The sequence below is a fragment of the Gadus morhua genome, chromosome 6 (assembly GCF_902167405.1).
Source record: "Gadus morhua chromosome 6, gadMor3.0, whole genome shotgun sequence".
Taxonomy (NCBI): domain Eukaryota; kingdom Metazoa; phylum Chordata; class Actinopteri; order Gadiformes; family Gadidae; genus Gadus; species Gadus morhua.
The window spans coordinates 6965709-6984991 of NC_044053.1; the positions used below are offsets into that span (position 1 = coordinate 6965709).

At 43.1% G+C, this 19283-nt stretch overlaps 2 protein-coding genes across 4 annotated transcripts in view; both read left to right on the top strand.

Annotated features, from left to right (window-relative positions):
• Positions 1–1994: 1994 nt before the first annotated feature.
• On the top strand, positions 1995–5817 carry il1b (interleukin 1, beta). The gene is made up of 6 exons (XM_030359712.1): positions 1995–2142; positions 2341–2394; positions 2908–3112; positions 3650–3820; positions 4295–4428; positions 4890–5817. The coding sequence occupies exons 2-6, from the start codon at positions 2362–2364 to the stop codon at positions 5106–5108; spliced, it is 762 nt and encodes a 253-aa protein (XP_030215572.1). The 5' UTR covers positions 1995–2142; positions 2341–2361; the 3' UTR covers positions 5109–5817.
• Positions 5818–6127: 310 nt separating this feature from the next.
• The window catches only part of ckap2l (cytoskeleton associated protein 2-like), a 30804-nt gene continuing 17648 nt past the window's right edge, over positions 6128–19283 (top strand). For 2 of the 3 annotated variants that reach the window (XM_030359670.1, XM_030359671.1), the window contains exons 1-5: positions 6128–6323; positions 8914–8980; positions 9089–9143; positions 9482–10647; positions 14239–14431. In XM_030359670.1, the coding sequence (XP_030215530.1) occupies positions 6284–6323; positions 8914–8980; positions 9089–9143; positions 9482–10647; positions 14239–14431 (1521 nt within the window). In that variant the 5' untranslated portion in view covers positions 6128–6283. The remainder of the gene's footprint in view (positions 6324–8913; positions 8981–9088; positions 9144–9481; positions 10648–14238; positions 14432–19283) is intronic. The other variant, XM_030359669.1, reaches the window with a different exon arrangement.

A 19283-nucleotide genomic window follows, 5' to 3' on the forward strand; every position in this document is an offset into this window, starting at 1 on the left:
GCCTGGGAACGCCTCGGTATCCCCCCGTCAGAGCTGGTCAATGTGGCCCGGGAAAGGGAAGTCTGGGGCCCCCTGCTTGACTGCTCCCCCCGCGACCCAACCCCGGATAAGCGGATGACGATGAGGATTACAGGCCAATATCCAACCTTAGGTTTTCAAGAAAAATCTATGAAAATGTGGGACTACATTTCAGTCCCTTTCTGGCCTCAAACTATTTTGGACATTTTTACCAGTCTAAATACCGACCCAGTATGCTGCTTGTGTCGAGGATACATTACGTATACTTAAAAACGTAATCTCTCTCCTCACATTATTGGATCATAGTGCTGATCGAATCTCAATAATTCTAAGATCATTTTAAAGAAATGCTAGAAAATGGGGCAGGGCTGTCTGGTACAGCACTTACTTGGTTAAAACACTTAAGGCTACATACTGATTTGTGTATTGGTGACTGCATATTAGCTGAGCTACAAAGACAACATGTGGGGTTCCAACAAGGTCTGTTCTCGTGCTGCTTGTGCTTAACCTTTGAAATCCTCCCTCACACTATTCCAAACTATGAACAACAATATCTCCTAACACGACTGTTTAGATGATGCTCATATTTGATTCACTGTTCAATCAAATATGAATGACTGAATGTGCCCCGGCCTCCCACATCTAAATATAGATACACACAACTGAAACATTTAGGAAATAATTGAAGTCAACGCTTAACACTGAATGTTAAGCGTAACACCTAAAACGCATCCCAAATCTTGGTGTAATTATCAACTTAGAAAAATAAGTAGTAGTAGTAGTGGTTTAGTAGTTGTTTTGTTTTAGGGAAGCATGGAACATCAGGAAGTGAAACTTTTTAGTTTTCTTTGTGGAATATTACAGATAACTTGCGGGTTCTAGGTATTTTACAATACAAGGCTTATTGGTTAATGCTATGGTATCACACTTACCTCAAGTGGGACATTTGCCAAAGTTTCAAGAAAATCTGTCCGCTACCAATAGATTTAAATCAAGGGGAAAAGTAGGCCTATATACAGTTTATCGGATTTCAGACATTCCCAAAATCCACCAATGGAATCCATTGTCTTTTTGAAACAGCAAAATAGCATTTATGTAAAATTCAACATTTAGCAAAGGGATCTCTAGATTTGTGAACAGAACTATAGAAACCTTGCTGAGGTATTGAGGACATGAATGACTCAGACCATGGTCAGAGCTGATATCTGAATCAGGACCTCACCCTAAAATGACAAGGAATTTCTACACTTTAGAAAACCATCAAGCTATTTGATTACCTTATGTCGGCATAGATCTATTAATGCAATAGTTTAAATGGTTTCTTGTGAAGCAGTGCAGCCTTCCCTTGCAAATATCAGCTTTAAGCAGGATGTGAGGAAACCAAAGAATGAGCCCCTCTTACGCAACTGCATACAAACAGCAGATATGCTTAGGTTGTTAGGAATTTCTTCTGGAGTAAAAAGATTAAAAATTAAAAAAACGCTAGTTATACCTAAATCTCAACATCACAGATAAATAGGGGTTAAGTAATAGTAGAATCTAGCCATCTTTTAGGTGACTGCATATATTTTAATAAATACTTAGTTACTGCTTATTACTGAATTAACTCATATTAATTTATGGTTTATTAATGTTCCCTTTTTGTAAATTCATACCAAATACTACATATTTCTATTTTCTATTTATTTCGGATATAACAGTAAACAAAACAATCAGAATAAATCATTCAACAATATTGAACACCAATAAATGTAATTTAAACCTTTTAAAACCTTTAACCTTCAGGTCAGGTGGTCAAAAACAATGGGATAAAGGTGCAATAGAGGTGTACACCTGTTGGAGGATGAGACATAGGAAGTGTGATCAAACTTCACCTGACCTGAGTATTGCGTGTGCAGATGCCTCTGCTTACAGGATTTCAACATCCCAGACATCATTAAAAAACCACAAACAGGAAGCAAACACTTCTTTTTTGTCTGGGAAATTCCTCTTGCTTTACTGACCAGGGGCCTTTATAAACGAAGGACGTTCAAGAACAAACTCAGAAAGTCTTTTCCACCACTCTGAAGGGATTAAAAAACAGAAGGCTACTTCTTGATACGGTCAACGAAAAATCTGTCACAGGTAAATTTGATTTCTGTCTTATACAATTTAAATTGCAGTACTATGTTGTTTTGATCTATTATGAATTAGTGCCATTATTTTATTTGTATTATTCTTTCAATCCCAATTAATATTTTGTCAAATGTTATCATCTTATCTTTCTCAAACCCCAATAGATTTGGTTGGTAAAAGCGTTTGTATTCTCTTTCTCTTGGCTAGCTATCCCACCACTGCAAAGACATGGCGTTTCAGTGTGAATACAGCAGCATGAAGGTGAGTTTCTTCTCAGCAGAGCTTCACCTGTGAGCCAACCCCAATCTGTCTGTCGCACTCCATCATAACCACCTGGAGACACAGATAATACAAGACAATAATTGTCCACACAAGGGGGAAAATTACCGTGTGCTTCACTTTGCATATACATCAACACACAATTAAATTACACATAGACACCAATAAACCTAAAACCTTATAAAGCAGCGATATAGTGAAGAAACCCCTGTCTGGGGTTATTTCTACCTTCAGTTCGAGAAGCTAATTGCACTCGGGAAGAAAGTCTTCTACTTCTATATTCTTAGTTAACACTGGCACCGTGGCACCCTGTAACGAACGTCTGCCTGAGTGCAGCATAATAATAAAATGGAGACATGTTTATTTCATACTGGACTCAAAACTCTATACGCCATCAGGGCTTTCTGGCTTGAACCCTGCAGTGTGTATACATTTCCCTGGGGTTTTACTCACCTTTAATCAAATGTCTTACCATTGCGATCTCCTCAACAACAGCAAACAACCTCAAGTGAGCATTGGAGCGACCGGATGCCCCAGGGCATGGATCTGGAGATCACCAATCACCCTCTGACCATGAGGCAAGTCGTCAACCTGGTCATCGCCATGGACCGATTAAAGGGCAGCCAGTCCGAGAAGGTCCAGAGCTCTGAGTTCAGAGATGAGGACCTGCTCAACCTCTTGTTAGAGAATGCATTGGATGGTAAGCTGACACACACACACACACACAAAACACACACACACACACACACACACACACACACACACACACACACACACACACACACACACACACACACACACACACACACACACACACACACACATCCGCACAAAGATACAGCCACACATGCAAACACACACACACACACACACACACACACACACACACACACACATACACACACACACACACACACCCGCACAAAGATACAGCCACACATGCAGACACACAAACACACACACACACACACACACACACACACACACACACACACACACACACACACACACACACACTGACACACAGGCACAAAGGCATAGGCACACATGCACACATGCACACAGACACACATACACACACACACACACACAAATATGAAATGAACGAGTAAATCTATTATTTCATTTGACATTTGAGGATACTGAAACGTCCAATCCAAATCACTAATGCTCATGGAATAACACAGAGATGGAACCACATTCACTCACTGACCCGCTCTCCTTTTGCTCCCAACAGAACAACTGGTGCTGGAGCTGACGGAGGCAGCGCCGCCCAGAGGCTTCACCGCGATCGAGCCGTCACAGCAGTGCATGTTGAGGGACCACCAGAAGAGAAGCATGGTCCTGGTGAAGGAAGCGATGGAGCTGCACGCCATCAGACTCCAGGGCGGTACCACGGACCATGAAGGTACGGCCTGAATGCAGCCTAGCATGAGAGCTCTGAGGGATACGCGGATGTATATTTAGTGTGCATTTGTGCGTGTTTTTGTATATGTACATTGGTAAATGTATATTATATATTTAGCCTTTTTTTTAATATAGGGAGCAGGGAGCATGTGACAGCATATAGGGGCAGGGTGGCCTAGTCATGATTAGGGGGGTTTGACCCCCGACCAATTCTTTGTTAACATGCTTTAAAACTTCCAAAGCAACTTATAGTCATTAAATAGAGGCAGGGAAAAATCGCTTTGGAAAAAATGTGCCTCTATATAACTCTAGATAGCCTGGACCTTACTTTTCAAATGATTGGATCCACTAGGAGTAGTGACGATGAATGAATGGGGTTGACGTGAGGTCTTGAAGTGTCTGTGGATTCACAACCCGATTATCCAAAGAGTGAAAGCTGAACTCTTTTTCTGCTTCTTTCCCTCCCACTCATCAGTGAGTTTGAACATGTCAACCTACCTGGACCCCAGGCCGAGTGCTTCAGCCCAGCCAGTTGCCCTGGGTATCAGGGGCACCAAGCTGTACCTGTCGTGCACCCAGAAAGCAGACAGACCTACCCTGCATTTAGAGGTAAGACCATCCGCCAGCTTGCATAGATCACTTCCAGTTCCATTGAACTTCCGCGCTATCTAGGTGCTTGATCACTATTCTTATAACAATAATAACGGTCAGTTATTCCAGAATGTTTTGGTCAGGAAAAACGGAGATGGTGGCTTGAATTGATTTTTACGTGATTTAATCCCTTCTATAGTCATAATCTGACTACAAGGGGAGAAGATGTTTGTTGGGGACCCATCACCTAATATTGGTCTTAAAAGTACGATGCATCTATTTTTGGGACAAATGCCTTTAATGTTACGCTATTGGCGAAATCAAATGATAACTCTGAATTTTCCCGAATTATTGCGACCACCTGGCGGGTATATATTTTTGTTTTTTGACTCTATATGCTTCACAATAAAACAACAATTCACAACACGTAAAATGTTCAAAACAACACGCCATTAATGTTGTCATTCTGGTTCTTGTAGGAGGTGGAGAACACGGACGACCTGAAAAGCATCAGCAAGGACAGTGACATGGTGCGCTTCCTGTTCTACAGAACTGACATCGGCGTCAGCGCCAGCTCACTCGTGTCTGCCCTCCACTCCGGTTGGTACATCAGCACCGCCACGGAGGACAATTTACCAGTCGAAGTGTGCCTGCAGTCTGAATCCCGCTACCGTAGTTTCACTATCCTTCAGGGCTAGATGTTTGTATTACAATGCAATGCATAAAAATACACTTTTTTTTATATAGTTAAATCATATTTATTCTCTTTACTGAAATCATAATTACATATTTATTTATTTTTTTGCGTGTATGTACTAAGTACAGTAACATAAAACAAAATAATAGATAGGCTATCTAGATATTTATTTAATCAAATCCTATTTATACACTTTATTGAAATCAATGTCCAGTAAGTATTTGGTGGCGATGTATGTGGGCTTTCGGTTTAGAGAAAGCCCCGGAGTCATGTTTGACAAAGAAAAATCGTAATGCAGTCCGGTGTTGGTAAAGGTCAATTGGATGCAGAGATGTAAAAAAGAAAAGAAAACATTTGTTTTCCGTTTTTGAGCGTGTATGTACTGAGTACAGTAACTTGGAGTGTAGTGGCTTAGTCAAAGTCATGGATGTGTCGCCAGAATCCACAACAAGCAGGGCTAGACACGTCCTGCGAGCCCTGTGGTCTTACTTGAACACTGCAGGCATAAAATGCGCAAGAGCAGAGAACAACATAATAAAAGTTTCCAGTATTACACCTAGTACCTAGGACAGTAGCTACTATAAGTATTTAAAATGTGAAATGTATTGAATTTAGTGTATACAAATAATATTTATGCATTTAAGTAATTTTTTGTTATTATTTATTACATGCTTACTAACACTGTTTTGCCTTAATAAAATGATCATATTTAAGTATGAGTAGTGTGCTTTTTCTTTGGATGGTTTACAGAACCAGTTACACTTTTTTAAATAATAATCTGGTTCGTTTATTATTTTATATTGTATGTATTTATTAATATAAATACATATAATCTAATACTATAATCAAAAAGCTGAATACTATATTATAATAATATAAAATGAATATATCATAGTATACATTTTATCTTATAATATTTTGCAAGAACACATTTTCCTTAAAGATTGAAATATCCAATCAGGTCTGTTGAAATTTGGATATTCAAACCAACCAATCAGAACTGTGCAACTACTCATCGCGGCAGTTTTGAAACCGGATCTGACCAGAGAAGAAATTGAACAACACACCACACCCCTGTTTTGTTTTGGTCGGTTGTTAGAGTAGCGTTTTTAATCTCTACACCTCCTAGTAGTCTCTCCAGCTCAAATACAAATACACGGCATTGTTTCTCTAATCATGGACGAAGCGGGACCCGATAGCAAACTGTGCAGAAAAGGTAGCTATCTCATGTTAGTCCTTATGTGTCGTACATGTAAAACGTGTTGTGTTGGGTAGGCCTCACGTTAATAGTAAACGTTAGCCGTTCGCCTGCCTATATTTGCGTCTGTTTACGCACACAAGTGACTGTATATTTTATTCGTGTTTAATTGCGGCAAACCCGCTTAACTACGTGTTTGCTTAAATAGTATTCTAGTAGCTCATTGAGGGCAAGACAAATGGACCGATCCACCGGTGTTTCAGTTAAACTCGTGACCGTGTTAAAGGGATACTTCACCGGTGGAGATATGAAGGTTACACGAAGTTAATAATTCTATGTATTATGAATCTGCAAAAAAAAAATTGAAATCGGTTCATTCTAGCCTGAGAAAAGGCAAAAAGTGTCTGGCTCAAAAGTAAGAAATCCTCCAACTACCACAGTGCATTGCGCGCTCTTCAATGCCCTCCTGTTTCCGTTTGGAGGGGGAATGACCCATGGTCGCAGCGCGAGCAATCTTTGTGTAAACATATCCCCGTGATACGTTGACTAGTTTAGACTTCTGCCCTCGTTTTTTCAAAAGCATAATTTGTATATTACTGCACAGCATAAAAAAAATAATTACAGTAGCTCAGCATATCAACTCAACCTTTTCTCCCCAGTTGAAATAAGTGTTTATCTTATACAGTAAGCCTACTTTAGTCAGCGGCGTGGGGATTTTTTTTGAGGAAGCCAAGTGAGGCCAAACCTTTAGAGAAAATAGTATGTTGCAGCTTGGATGTATTCAATGCAACTACAAGAGCTATTTGAGCGCCTGGTCATCTACCAGGATTTACACACACACACACACACACACACACACACACACACACACACACACACACACACACACACACACACACACACACACACACACACACAGTAGGCCTACTCCTAAACATCTCATTCAATTATACATTTTATTATAAATGCAACCCCTCCCCGACCGAAATGCACAAGCCTCTAATAGTCAAAGAATCGACAGCGCGGCTGTCGGCTATTTCAAGTTTCATGTTCACGTGTAACACGACTCACACAATCACAGTATTTGATACATATGATAAATAACATGTGGCTTTTTGATTTACCGTGCCTCTTGATTGCCCGGGACAAGTTGGCAAGGTCCACGAATCCTGTAGTGACCCAGGGATTGTTGAGGGAGCACGAATCCTTGTCAAAAAGAAGACACGGCCAGCAAAATAGTCGCTGAGGTTTGCTGCTGCCAGCTAGCCACTCCGTTCGTGTATAGTTTTCTTCATTGGACGTCGGAAAGAAGCCTTGCTTTCTCTCCATGCGCAGTTTCAGCTTCGGTGTTGGCCTGCCATCGGATTTTATTTTGATTCGCTGCTGTTGTGGTAGTTTGGTAAAATTATTTTTAAGTAAATAATCTAAATCTCCACCCTCCATAACTGCACTTGCTAAGTAGGCTACTCAAAAATGAGAACAATTCAAACATGCTAATTTCGTGCTATTTGTTTTGTTATTGAATTTTCGGTGACGTTGATAATGATGCTTTGATTTGATTGGTGTGAAGCCAAGGGCCGAGTGGCTTCCCTTGGCACCCGTCTGACACCCTCCCGACCAATCAGAGGAGGGCAGTGTCATGACGGTACGGTAGCCTCACCTGATTGGTCAATTCTTTCTTTTTTTTCACCAAGGGATGCCAGCTCGGGCTGGCTTCCTCGCAGTGTGCAGTGTCGTGTTTCGCCGCGCCTTCAGTATATAACTGGGGCGCAGTATCGCGCATTGTGAAATTGTCAATGAGAGGAGAAACGGGAAAGAAATGACAGCAACACAGCACAAAATAATTAACGAAACTGTTAATATAAATGTTTTTATTGGATGACAACTACAGCCTAAAAAAACAGGGAAGCCTGGCTTCCCTTGGCCTCTGGGAGAAAACGCCACTGACTTTAGTATAACTGTATAACTTGGGTTATTAAACAAATCACAACAACCAACATGATGAAAAAAATCATGAAAAAATGTTTTTTTTCATGACCAACGCATTCGGCTGATGGTCACCAGTTAATTCGGTCATGAGGTGAACTGGTCAGGATGCGCAGTGCTTCCTGCGCTACGTGTGGACAGGTAAAGGTCCCATGGAGTCAGACTGGGGACCCCACTAATCTGGCCTTTTCAACCACGTTTAAATGTGATCAGCATGTGTTTGTGTTTTACTTCGCTATTATTTTCACAATAAGGCCTATATTTTCTTTATTGTATTTCATTATGTTAAGAGAAATAACTAAACTGCAACATTTCAACGCTATTGGGTCTTCTTCAGGCAAATGGTGAGACCCATTTGATGAGGGGATGATATATATATATATATATATATATATAGGTCATATGATCAGCTGACCCACGATGTGACCCATGTCAGCTGTGTTAACACAGACCAAATGGCCTGATTGCCGATGATCTGATGGCTACCAAGTAGCCATCCAGTACTAAAAATATCATTAGCCAATATAATGACACTATAAAGTTATGCAGGCATTGCAATAATCTGTATCACGCACATTCCTACACAGGTTGAAACAATGCATTTTTTTGACTCTATTTTCAGAGCTGCGTAAACAAAAACTGATGGAATACTTGGCAGCGAAAGGAAAGTTAAAGCCACCAAACCCAAAGTAAGCAAAACAGTTGTAACTTGAGAGGCATCCATGAATGCCAATGCATACCAAATCTACTTGTGATTTTAAATGAAATTCATTTTGATTAACTCATTCTTCACTTAGGCCTTACCTACGTAATGACTACCCAGGGAAGAAGTCTATCGTGTCTGCACTGGAGGTAAGGTTTCAGGGGATTATTATTATCATAATTCCAATAGGGCTTGTGCATTGTACACAGTTATTGTGTTGGGACTAATGTTAATCGTGAAATCATTTATCGTTATGGGGCGTTTCTCATGCGAGCCGCTGCAAGCCGTGTGTGTTTTTTGCCACGGCTGCATATTAACATTGATTAAGGATTCTACACTAATTCAACTAGTATAGCCAACATCAAGGCTCCCCCTTTAGACAAATTTCTTTCCTTTTGAGATGGTTTTGGTAAAACCTATTTTGTGGTCCTCCTTGAACGGCCGTGTTCATTTGATTTACTCCAGCACTAATTTCTCACATTCACAGCCAGCCAACGGAAAAGAGAACCAGCATGCGACCGCTGTCATGAAACATGAAGTGACAAATACAGTGAAACAAGTAGCTAAACATGGCGTACAACCCACTGTTAAAGCACAAGTTAAACAGAGTTTCACAAGAGGTGGTATCTTATCTGCCTCACAAAGTGTCAACAGTTTATCTGCACCCACTGTTCAAACACGCCCTCCAGCGATTAAAGGAAAACCGTTGGTTACGAGGACATACACAATTGCAGCACTCAAAGCAAGGGCCGGGAACAATCAACTGCCCAAGCAGTCTGAGACATTAGTGAAATCCACTATTCACCTGAGCACAGTAAAGTCCAGCGCCTCATCTGCACAACAGACCATCACACACCCCCACAGGACATCTCATGCCAAATCAGGCTCCATCGCAACTCACTATGTCGTAGAAACTAAAAAAGGAACTTTACCTGTGGGACCCCGCCCGAGGAATGTAAAATCAAACCCAACCCAAGGTCGTTCTGCAATCAATACGGCATCTAACGTAACCCGAGTACGCTCAACAAGTGCCCCTTCAGCACCAAAAGCAAATCTGAGCACTGCGATACACAAGCCCTTCCAAAGCGGGGCCACTGTGTCGCGGGCTGCCAGCCTCATCTCCCACGATCGCAGTGCCAGCCGTGGCCACGCCAAGCCGGTCTCAACCAAACCACTCCAGCCGTCGCAGCCGGCTCGTCCTTCCGCTGCAGGTAAACAGACCCTCCTATCAACCAGAGCCACGGCGGCGACTGGGAGGTTGATTCTCACCCATCGAGTAGGAAAAACAACCGGCGCCTTGCAGGGCAAGCCAGCGAGGAGAACCGCTGACGAGAGACCTGACGCAAAGGTGGCGGGTCATGCACGACAAGCCGCGTTCGGTACTGGGACGAGTGCAGGAACAAAAAGCCAACGCGGCGGAGGGTCTGCCGGGGGACCAGGGAACCATTTGGGGGCGAAAGGACGCGTGCTTGAAGGAAACGAGGCCGACACTGCAACCATACCGCCCAGAAGGACCACAACATCGAGCCCTCCGGTCATCCCGCAGACGCTGCCTCGTTCTGGTACACGTGTGCCGAAGACACCCGGACTTCAGGGCAGCCGGGCCCCTCAGACCGAAGGGAAGAAGTCCACTGCTGCCCAGGAGGAGAGGATGTGAGTAGGGCAATACTGTTTTGTTGGGGTGGAGGGGATATAATCGATTCATGTAGCTAATGGAATCGGTGCTTCTGAAATCACTCGTGTTGTCGGGTTGACTACATTTTTTTCTAAATGTAAGGCAGAAAAACAAGGGTCTGAAAAAAAGGGTTGTTTTAAAACGGTTTCCAAAAGACGGCTTGGCAAGGCGCTGCGACCCAGGTGTCCATGACATGTTGTTTTTCTTATTTTTTTCTCTTGTGATTGTGTAAGAACTGATGGTAATCTTGTATTAAGGAGATCTTATTTTTACTTATTTAAATGTATTTGGTAGGGGTGTGACGATACACTCAGCTCACGAGACGAGACGAGACACGATATTGGGTTCACCAGAACGAGACGAGACCAGATTTTAAAGGTCCCATGACATGCTATTTTATGTATTCTTTAATATAGGTATTAGTGGGCAACTAACACAGTATTCAAAGACGTTCCTGAAATTCAGCCGTGGTGCAGAGTTACAGCCACTCCGAGCCAGTCGCACATTGAGCTTCCCCCAAATGCGCTGTTTCGGTGGGCGTGTCAAGGAGGAGGGTGGGGGTGTGGCCCTGAGCAGCTTGCAGCCAGGGACGGTACCATGCGCTCTGTTTACAGTGGATGTATCGCAATGGCGAGGCGCACACAGCCTTTAGCCGTGTTCTGTAAATATTCTAGAACACACGGGAGTCCTGGAGCTCTATATTTAAATATTATCATATAGCCTACACAGATATCTATATCATATAATACATATTATCACGGCCAAAAGCTGTGTGAGCCGATATTCCGACGTTCCTGGTTCTTCAACGTCCACATCAATGTGAATACACACACTGTAACGCAAGTGTTTCTTGTCGGTTCTTTGACGTCTTGTATTTCCACAACGAGACTGTCGTGGGGGTTATCTGAGCCATGGTTGAGAAGGAATTGGGGGAAAGGAACTTTGGTTTGACTCGCTGAAGTAGGCTACATGAACTGCGACATGCCGCGAGGCACCATCGCCCGGCAGCAGGCCGGGCGAGCGCGCAGTTCAGTCGACTTCAGGTTGATGTGAAAGTGGAAGAACCAGAGACGTCGCAGAACCCGTCAAAGTCGTTTGTGATTCATAATATCGTCTGGAGGCGCACACAATATGTTATATGATATAGATATCTATGTATTATATGATATTATTTAGATATAGAGCTCCAGGACTGTAACGCAAGTGTTGTACACTTCCTTGTTATTTGGATAACCGTTCTGCTGTTGGTGTGATGGCGCATAACGCGTCGGACTCTCGTCTCTGGTATTTCTACAACGAGACTCGTATTGGGGGTTATCTCAGCCAAAGTTGAGAATGAATCGGGGGGAAGGAACTTTGGCTTTGACTCCCTCAAGAACATGAACCACGACATGGAGGAGAAAGGGATTGTTGGCGGCGAATGTCTCCCGCTTGAGCCCCGCTGAGGGACCACCGCCGGAGGCGGAGGTGCCTAAGCGCTGCCCGGCAAAGATCCCTTTCTCCTCCTTGTCGTGGTTCATGTTCTTGACTTGAGGGAGTCGAAGCCAAAGTTCTTTCCCCCCAATTCATTCTCAACCTTGGCTGAGATAACCCCCAATACGAGTCTCGTTGTAGAAATACCAGAGACGAGAGTCCGACGCGTTATGCGCCAAATAACAAGGAAGTGTACAACACTTGCGTTACAGTCCTGGAGCTCTATATCTAAATAATATCATATAATACATAGATATCTATATCATATAATATATTGTGTGCGCCTCCAGACGATATTATGAATCACAAACGACTTTGTCGGGTTCTGCGACGTCTCTGGTTCTTCCACTTTCACATCAACCTGAAGTCGACTGAACCGCGCGCTGCCTGCTGCCGCTGACCGCTGCCGGGCGATGGTGCCTCGCGGCAACCGGCGGCATGTCGCAGTTCATGTACTTCAGCGAGTCAAACCAAAGTTCCTTTCCCCCAATTCCTTCTCAAACATGGCTCAGATAACCCCCACGACAAACTCGTTGTGGAAATACAAGACACGTCAAAGAACCGACAAGAAACACTTGCGTTACAGTGTGTGTATTCACACACACACATGTGGCGCTCGCACGGTCGAGTCTCATTGGCGGGCCAACGTCTCTGGGCGGGCCAGGCAGAGTAAGGGGAGGAGCCGAGATTCCTCATGACGTCATGAGCACAGACATTCCAAATCAGCGCGCTTGAGCCTCCGTTTTTTCAAAGGCGAGCAGAACAGCTAGTGCTCGTTTTACACCAAACGCAAGTTTTAGCCACTGGGGGACCATAGGCAGGCTAGGGGAACTCATATTTATGTTAGAAAACCTCACAAAGTGAGATTTTCATGTCATGGGACCTTTAAGAAAACTACAATGACAAAATATATGACTGGACCAATAGACTTTTATTTAACCAAGTCGCGCATGCATTTTGAAATGTTTTATAACTCTTTACATGCATGAAATTGAAACTAAAACTAAAATTTATAAAAGTTAAATTAAAATAAATTAAATAAAATATTTTTTTTCAAGTGCAAACAATATTATATGCAAAACCAAATCAAAATACCAAAAATGTACTTGGATTAAATGTATTCGTTTTCGCGGTTATTCAGCCTCTTCTTCTCCTCCGGAAAAACACGACCGCATTGCATTGTGGTATACTGGAGTAACATGTAGGCTACATCGTATGTACACTCAAATTTTGGGTATTTTAAGTGCACTATATAGTGCATGAAATTAACCACTGAGAATTCGAACACCACTACAAAATGGCGAGCACCCTATATATGAATATATCATAGTATCCCCCTTCCACTCCTACCATCATCGGCCGACCTTCGTTATTGGCGAGAGCCAGCTCCTCCGAAGTGGTGAAGGGCGGTGGAGCGGTCCCCCTCCCAGTCGTATTAATTTGGGTTTTCTTCTTATTTGCTACAGGTAATCAACAGGAGATTAAAGGTTGGAGCCTAGGCCAATGCAAATCATAGGCTAGATTCATCTGAAATTATTCAAATGGATGCTTACAACTTACCGAGTACACACTATATCCGTGATAGGGAACGATTTCGAACACAGCTTATGGCTGCTTTCGATGCTTCCCCTGCTTCCCCTCCTTCTCCTCCTTCTCCTTCTTTAGGTTCTGGCAGACTAGATGTAGCAAAGGCGCATTACTGCCCCCACAGGCGACAAATAGAAGTTAGGATAAATCACAAATCTCGTGAGACCGATTTTTAACGCGACGGGTAATATCGTCGAGTTAAATCTCGCGAGATCTCGTCACACCCCTAGTATTTGGCGACCCAATTGAAATCTCCCACGACCCACATGTCGGTCGTAACCCAGTTTTTCCCAAACTGGTCTAGATCACCCATCGATTTTATGCATATCTAAGAAATTTCTTAATGCAAGAATTTGGTGAATGCGTGAAGTGCTGCTGATATTGCCTTTGATTTAAGCCCAAACCCGGGACTACCAGTTGATCTTGCAGGAGGCTTATTTGATTCTTGAGCTGGGGTTGTATTTAACCTGCTGCTTTTATTTCACCCACGGTTATGATTTCACCCACAGGATAAAGCTCCAGGAGTGGCGCGACACCAAGGGCATCTCCTACAAGCGCCCTCCCATGCCGGTGAGGCCCCAGTCGAGACGCACCCTGGCCCTGCCCCAGCCCTACTGGGCCACCATGGAGGAAGACGAGGCCCACTCACTGATCAGTGCTGTGGACAGGTCCCTGGACGACTGCATCAAGCTACTGACAGAGGTGCGGTAACACTTTATTTGTGAACCGATAAAGGTCCAGCGTGAGGAGGGACCCGCAACAGAAATGCTTGTGACCTTGATATGATCTAAATATTTATTTATCTGAGACCCTATGGTCTTTTTTTTGCAATAGCCAAGATTAGCCAAACATTTTGCAATAGCCAAGATTTACTCATAATCGTTTGCGGCCCCTCACCAGTCCTTGATATCAGAGCTGCCCCAGCTGCAGTATTGATTAACTAAAGGGATGTTTCAGTTTTAGCAATGCAATGTTGGTACAAAAAGATTTTTTAAGAGGAGTATCTATTGTTTCTAACAATATTAAATAACTCAATAACATAAACTGCATATTAATAGTTAAAGGAGACATATTATGGTGTTTTCCCAATAAGTAAACATAGTATTTGAGTTCCAGAAAACGTGTTTTTGAAGCTGTTTGCTGGAAATAGCTTTTAGGAAAAACCCTTCCGCGATTCCCCTCTGTTTTAGTCCCTTCCGAATTCAAACGTTTCTGGTGTCTGTAGTTTTAATGACCAATGAGCTGTCAGACTGAAACACAGCATGGAGGAGAAGGGTAGGGCTCCAGACTAACTTTTTTCACTAGGTGCACTGTGGCCCCTAATTGAAATTTTAGGGGCACAACCAGAAATTTTAGGGGCACACACCGTTAATCAACATGCCAACCAAATATTCAAATTTCTACAAATTTTCACTGTATTACTAATAACTATTTTGATAATAAATGCAGAAATTATTATGCTGTTTCAAATTTTATTGTGATTCTCATCTATCCCAACGGTTTCCAGGTTTGCGCATGCATGCGTTCGACAAGTAGTACCAGGGTTCCCGCGGATCCGTAAAATGTAAAATTCAGAAATCGAAAAATAAGGCCTTAAATAGCATTAAAACGTCATGCAATCACGGGAGCGGTACCAACAAAACCTTTGTTTGCGGCCGTGTCGGCGCTAAGGGGGGGGCATTTGGGGGCCGTGCCCCCCCTAGCGGTCATTAATGCCCCTCCTACCACAGGTCATTATTTTATTTATTTTCCCGATAATGACCGGCGTTCTATACATTAACCCTTATATTACACGGGTCTTCTTAATGCTGTGGAAATCGCAAGGTCCAGTTTTAGAACGCGGCAATTTAACTATTTCTCTTCAGCCAATCACAGCACAGAACAACTTGTACGTCACGGCCTTACTCTCCCGTTACCGTACTGTCCACTCCAGCATAAAAATATCCGATTGAAATATCCGATATCCGGAAGATGACAAAACACAGTAACTCTAGCCTACTCTCAAGCAAAGTAAAAATAAAACTAATTGCAAACCTAACTAATTGCAAACCTAACTAATCTAACCTAACCTACGCAAATAATGCTGTTTGCGGCTCTCAGCTGTGCCAGAGCGTTCACAGTTGCTAGGGAAACCACCTAGCGTCGCAGCCCGTTGCAGCGGTTGCAGCCAGTGTGAACGGCCCAGTTTTAGAACGTCGCAGCCCGTCGAGTCGCAAGGAGTCGCAAGGAGTTGCGAGTTGCAAGCCGTTGCAAGGTGAATCTTTGGTCTGAACTGGGCTCAAAGCTTATATGTTGTCAGGGGTGTTTTTGATTATTGTGGTGGTTATCTAGGTTTATAAACAGTGCCAGGCCTACTTGATGTTTTTTTGGAGGTTCATAAACTGTTGATGTGAATAAACTATTTATGACATAGCAGAGGTGGTTAAACTCCATTTATTTGCGTTTAGCATCCACGACAGCCCTCCCCCTTTTTTTGCGTTAAAATATTTCACAAAAGACAGTGCCCCCCCGCTGGCGACCCATGCCCCTCCAGTAGATCTGCTCTGGAGTCTCTCCGAGCAGATGCACGTCGTTCAGGTAGCAGTAGCAGCATGAGTAGCAGTCGGCCCGCATCATGGGAAAGTGTAAATTCAACGAAATTTGGTTATCCAACAAGGATTTTTCTGCCTGGCTGAAACCGGTACCCGGCAATTTATATGAGGCACAGTGTATTTTGTGCAAGAAATGTTTCAAGCTCGGCACGATGAGAAGGAAAGCATTGGAGTCCCACATGCACAGCGCGAAACACAAATCCTCAACATCAAGCTGTCAACAAACGCCAGGTATTTCCCAGTTCTGGGGCCTGTTCTACGAACATCGATTAGAGGGTTAGCGAGGTATGTTGAGCTCAAAGCCTGGGTTAGCTGGACCACGAAAGTCGATCTCTTTTGGCGTCGCTGTATCACCATGGTGACATATGCTCGCAACCAAAACTGGTCGGTAGCAGGTTTTCAGCTAGTCAACCCGGAGATCGGCTACTTAAATCGGCGTGCGCAGCTTCCTAGCCCCTCCTCCGACAATGGCGTCACCATTTGTGGGTGTTCCCGTGGACCTCTGCGCACTTATCTTACAGGCATCTCTCCGGAGACAGAGGGTTTTTCGGGACAGAACCGATCCCTTGGCATTGTCTGACGATATTCTTTATGAGAGATACAGATTACAGAGGGTATTCGTTATTTGTTCGTCCTTGTTGGACCGTATGTAGGCAATGCTACGCAAAGAAGCCGTGCACTTACTGTTGTTGTCTGTTTCAAGTTCAAAGGTGGCCCCACCTTCAACGTACATTAACCTTGGATAGTCAAGTGCCGTGTTGTCCATTATCCCTTACATAACCGCTATGTCAGTGACACAATTAGGCCTAGGCATTTTTTATTCTACAAAATTCATATTATAGCTGTGAGAATTGTTAAGAAAAATCACCTCCATAGTCGCCCTGGAGTCACAGGCCAACAGAGTCTCCTGCAAGAATCAGGGAAACCCTATTATAGGACATTCTTTCCAAAAATTTAACATTTAGAAGAATACGTGGCTTTGATAGTTATCTCTGATTGGAGATTGATTGTCGGCGGCTCCTCCAAAATAATGTTTGTACCTTCAACTAAAAATGACACAATTAATTTACACTCAATCATTTCACATTTGATTAGCATGACAATTATTTATGTCCATTGCCAATACATGAATACATACTCATTACAAACGCCTTGGATGTCGAGGCAGTGGGGTCAGAGGACAACCCCCCCTTCCACTCCTACCATCATCGGCCGACCTTCGTTATTGGCGAGAGCCACCCCCTCCGAAGTGGTGAAGGGCGGTGGAGCGGTCCCCCTCCCAGTCGTATTAATTTGGGTTTTCTTTTTATTTGCTACAGGTAATCAACAGGAGATTAAAGGTTGGAGCCTAGGCCAATGCAAATCATAGGCTAGATTCATCTGAAATTATTCAAATGGATGCTTACAACTCACCACATTGAATAATATTTTTGTATTTATTTTTGACTTGGCCCCATCTTCGTAGGAGTGTGCTGGCACCACATCTATGGGGGTAAAAGGCATGATGATACATATTTTTTAGACAATATGCAGAATCTTTTCACTAACGAATTTACACGGTCGGCTATTTTTTGCCAGCACGTCACCCTAGCCATATTATGGGCAACCGTGTTCCCCTTGGCTGTGATTTGGACTTTGAATTCCACATAGGAATTCATAATAATACACTGCTAGTCTTGGGTGAAATACACCACTCTCACTCGATTCATTTACATAAGGGTTAGTCAAATAAAAGCCCCTTTTATGTGAACACGCATTGAACCTAAAGTGAAAAACCTGGTTAGACTAATTGAATCTAAAGTGAGCGTTGCGGTACCATTTAACTCTGATTGCGAGTTGCGTCTCTGTCGAGCCAGGTTTTCCCAAGAAAGCCTGGGTATGTTCAGCGAGGTTCGTGGTATACCCCCCTGTTCTGCTCTCGTTTCTACCGTGCCTCCAACCCCACTCCGAAATCATCAACCGGGATAGCAGCAACAAATCTCCGGACAATTTTAGGTTGCACGCCAACGATGAAAGCAGAGTTACTGTGGTGTCTGAACACCGTGACAAAACACCAATCCTACAAGTCAAATAAGGGATTTGGAGACTTATTCCGTGCGATGTTCCCAGACTCTGATAGTGCCCACTACTTTGCATGCAGTTCCGACAAGTTTTAATGTTAATGCTTTCTTGCGTTTACTCTCCTTAGTGTTCAGATGATATAGGATATAGCGTTCAGGTGATAGGTCTTACTGTTGAGTTTTATCGGTTTCATCTTCCCTGTACTCTACTGCACAATGTGCACAAGAAGTCATTTTTGTTTGCGTCCAAAAAAACCTACTGAAATTGGAAATATGTTCAAATATTTTAGTGTTGATTGTGTCATTGGTCTTAAATTTCCTTTCAAGTGGCATTAAAAAAGTCTTCAAATGTCTTCAATTTAACTTTCATTAAGCTGTAGGAACCATGTACTGAAGCAACAGTTTCACGGGAGTGCGCCCGCTTGTCAGGACGCTGAGCCTCCTCTCAGCCCGCTCGCCTCTCCATTGAGAATGCATTATCAGGCCCGACTGCTGACCGTCTAGGGTGGCTGTGCAGAGCGCTAAACACTAGGGACGCCGGTCACGATTCACTTTCCGGGATTTATCTGCATAGAACGAACCGGATTTTCCATGTATGGTAATGCTGCAACATGCTCTTCTGGAACCAATCACAACATAGTGGGGTTGGCAGGAGGGGGGATAGGGGGCGGAGAAGGATGAAGCAGAGTGTTGACAGAGAATGCTGAAATCGCCCAGATGAGAGGAAGAGTTTCCCGAAAATCTACATAGTTTTTTGTGTTGTGAGTCAGGTTGTCCTATAGGAGTCATTAATAAGAAATGAAGACCAGAAAAGTAGAATAATATGAGATCTTTAAAAAGAATGTCAATAATAAAAAAAAAAAAGATCATAAACTAAACCCATAAAGTACCAGGCTACAATTG